This window comes from Anser anser, assembly GCF_964211835.1.
Source record: "Anser anser genome assembly, chromosome: 7".
Classification (NCBI taxonomy): domain Eukaryota; kingdom Metazoa; phylum Chordata; class Aves; order Anseriformes; family Anatidae; genus Anser; species Anser anser.
This window is the reverse complement of record NC_139727.1, coordinates 16,381,131-16,384,499: the sequence shown is the minus strand read 5'-3', so window position 1 is coordinate 16,384,499 and position 3,369 is coordinate 16,381,131. Positions and strand designations below refer to the sequence as shown.

General features: G+C 72.1%; 1 protein-coding gene across 1 annotated transcript; it reads right to left on the bottom strand.

Annotated features, from left to right (window-relative positions):
- Positions 1–473: 473 nt before the first annotated feature.
- Positions 474–2,607, bottom strand: NEUROG3 (neurogenin 3). Its single transcript, XM_083843354.1, has 2 exons — positions 2,010–2,607; positions 474–1,929 (listed from the first exon to the last, which is right to left on the bottom strand). Exon 2 carries the CDS (start codon positions 1,926–1,928, stop codon positions 1,425–1,427), a length of 504 nt encoding a protein of 167 aa, XP_083699480.1. The 5' UTR covers position 1,929; positions 2,010–2,607; the 3' UTR covers positions 474–1,424.
- Between the last annotated feature and the right edge of the window lie 762 nt (positions 2,608–3,369).

Genomic DNA, 3,369 nt, shown 5'->3' with positions numbered 1-3,369 from the left:
ATTTTGGGGACGATTTCCACTTTTCCCCTCGCTGTGACCACACACGCAGCCTCTCTCCGCCGCCAACAATACGCAATTGAGCCGGCGAGCGGGGCGGGGGGCAGGAATCCCACCACCTCCCCACGCCGCCTGCTCCCGACCCCCGGGCACATCCCCGCGGGCCGTGGCGGGGCTGCCGCCCACGCGTGGGGTTCCGATCGCCCCCGGCCCCACGGGGCCCGGCCCCTCCTCGGCCGCCTTCAGCACCAGGGAGAGCGCCCGGCCCGCCGGGACAGCGCCCGCCCCGCGCAGCCCCCGCGCAGAGCAGAGCCCCCAATCCCCCCAATCCCCCCCATCCGCACCCCCGCACCCGGGTCCCCGCACCCTCTGCGGTCCCCACCCCACCCCCCCCGTCTCGGAGCTTTTTGATTTTTTTTTCCTTTTTTTTTTTTTTTTTTTTTTTAAGGGGGGGACGCGCGCCGTTGTCTCTCGTACCCAAATTTCTTTTGTCCTACAAATTGCCTCAATTGCGGCTCTTCGCTGCCGGCGAACGGGCTCGGCTGCGGACAATTAGCATCACAACGGGCTCGCGGCCTCGCGGCCCGCTTTGTCTCCCCGGGAGGGGAGGGGGCCCGGCCGTAAATCTGCAGCTACAAATTGAGACCCCGGGAGCCCCCCGTCCCCGTCCCCTGGGGGCTGCGCGGGTGGGGTTTCTCTCCCCACCTCCTGCGTTTCTAACCGCTCCGGCCTCCCCCCGCTCGGGGAGGCTGCTGTCGGGCCGGGCCAGCCCCGAAATGACCCCAGGGCGCTGAAAATCCAGCGGCGAGGGGGTCCCACGGCCCCGCGGGGAAAGGCGCACAGGGGACGGCGCAAGATGCGCAGGTGGGTAGCGGGGGGCGCACGGCCGCAGGGCCCCCCTGAGCCGCCCCTGCCCCCGGTCCCCCAGCCCCCGGCTCCGCGCAAGCCCCCGCAGAGCCCAGCGCAGCCTCCGCTGCGGGCTGCGCGCGATTTTGAAAGCGCTCCTCGGGAAAACAAAACGAAAAACAAGCAAACAAACCCCAAATCGCCGCGTTGCCCAGGTCTGACCGCGACACACTTTATTCCCCTCTCCTTCCGAATGAAAAAGAAGGTGCCCGCGGCCCCCCCTCCCCGGTACAAACAGCCGGACCACCGCTGCCAAAAATACTCTTATATACAAAATATATATTTGTTACGAACTACAATCAATAAATACCGATAGCGACAAATTAATATAATTTACCGTTTCCGAATACAAAACCGTGATTTGGGGCCGCCTGCCCACCGCTCCCGGGCCGGGCCGGGGGGCGCAGGGCTCCCGTGGGTCCCCCCCCGGCGCCCAGCGCGGAAAGTGCGCGGGGAGCCCCCTCCGGCCGCGATTTGGGGCCGGGGGAGGGCAGGAGCGGGGGAAAGCAGCCGCGGGGGGCTCAGAGGAAGGCGGGGAAGGCGGCGGGGGGCGCGGGGGCGGCGGGGCAGGGCGAGCCCCAGGGCCCGGGGGAGGCGGCGGGGGGCGGCGGCGGGGGGGGCTCGGGCAGGCTCTGCTCGGCCAGGCGCAGGCTCTGCGTGAGCGCCCAGATGTAGTTGTGCGCGAAGCGGAGCGTCTCGATCTTGGTGAGCTTGGCGTCGTCGGGGAAGGTGGGCAGGACGCTGCGGAGCGCGTCCAGGGCGGAGTTGAGGTGGTGCATGCGGTTCCTCTCCCGGTCGTTGGCTTTCATCCGCCGGCTGCGCTTCTGCTTGCCCAGCAGCCCCTCGCTGCGCGCCTTCCCGCGGCCCCTCCGCGCCTTCCCCTTCCTGCGCGCAGGGGACGCGCCCCGGCTGCCCGCACCCGCGGGGCCGCCGGCGGCCGGGGAGGAGGCGGCGGGGGCGGCGGCGGGGGGGCCGCCGAAATAGGGCTGCCCTTCGCCCGGGGGGCACTGGCTCTGCGGGGCCATCCTGCAAAGCCAAGCCCCGCGTTAAGGCCGGGGGGAGCCGGCCCCGCGGCCCCCTTTGCGCGGCCCCGGCGGCGGCTTTACCTGCGCGCCCCGGGGGGAGGCTGCGGGGAAGGAGAGGGGCTGCGGTTCCCGTTCTCCCCTGCCGAGCCGAGCCGAGCCGTGCCGTCGAGCGCGGGCAGGACAGGTTGCGCGGCCGGCACACGACTGCCGTTAGGCCCCTATATATAGGGCCGGCAGACAATGGGGATTTCCCGGCCGGGCAGCGTGTGCGCCCCCCCCGCCCGCACCCACCCCTTGGCACGCTTTTATCTTATCAGCCCGCCGGGAGCGTGCCGGGCCCGGCACCGCCCGCCGCCCCGAGCCGGGCCACGAGAGAGCCCCCGACAGCTCCAGGGCGATCCCGGCCCCTCGCCCCCTCTCCTCCTCTCCTCGCCCCCGCAGCTCCGGGGCCGGCCCCGCGCCCCCCGCTGCCCTCCGGGCTCCGAGCGGCAGGGGGGAGGACTGGGGGGGCCTCTCTCCCGCCCCCCCCGCGCTGTCCCCTCGCTCCCACCGGGGAAACGGGGGCCGCGTCCCGACGGGGAAGGGTCCCCCCTCGCTGCCCCCGGCAGCCGGCGCCCCTCCAGCCCTGCGCTCGGGCAGGGCCGGGCGGCCCCACCGCTGGGGCTCGGTGCGCAAAACGTGCCCGGGATTTTTGCGCACCGGCGGCGGCGGGCGGCGGGGACCGGCCCGTGCCCGGCTCCCGTTGCCCCGGCGCTGGGCGGGGGGGCGCGGACGGCGGGGCCGGGGCCCCCCTGCGGAGCCCGGAGCCCCCGCTGGGGGCGGGCAGGGCCGGCGGGGGGGCGCAGCCCCGGCGGGGACGGAGCCCCCTGCTCCCTCCCCAAAGCAGCGCGGCGGCGCCCGCCGGGGGAACGGCGCCGCCGGGAGCGGCCGGGCCGGGCCGAGGAGGGGCTGAGGCGGCTCCCCCGGGCCGGGCCCTGCTCCCCGAGCCCCGGTGCTCGCCCCCCGACCCCCGGTCCCCGTTCCCCGGCCCCCGGCCCAGCGGTGCGCGGTGCCTCTCCGGGAGCGCGGCGCGGCGGCTCCGCTCCCCCCCGGGCGGCGGCGGCGGGCGGGGGAGCGGGGCCGGGGGGCGAAGGGGGGCGAAGGGGGGGGGAGACGACGGCGGCCCGGGCGCCCCTTCTCGAGGGGCGGCGAGGAGGGCAGGGGAGGATGAATAGGAAGGGCCCGGCAGGTTTTTTTGTGCCTGTGCAATTGGATGACAAAAAAATCTGGCGAGCGAGTTTCCAAGCCTCAGACTGCCCACTTCAAACGTCCTTCAAACAAAAGCTGGAGAGGGAAAGAAAGCCCCACCTGGTACCACTGTTTGCTAAAATAATAATAAATAGATTTCGTTTAATAAATAATTACAAGAGATTGTAAAGTGGAGTGCTTTGGGAAGCATTAA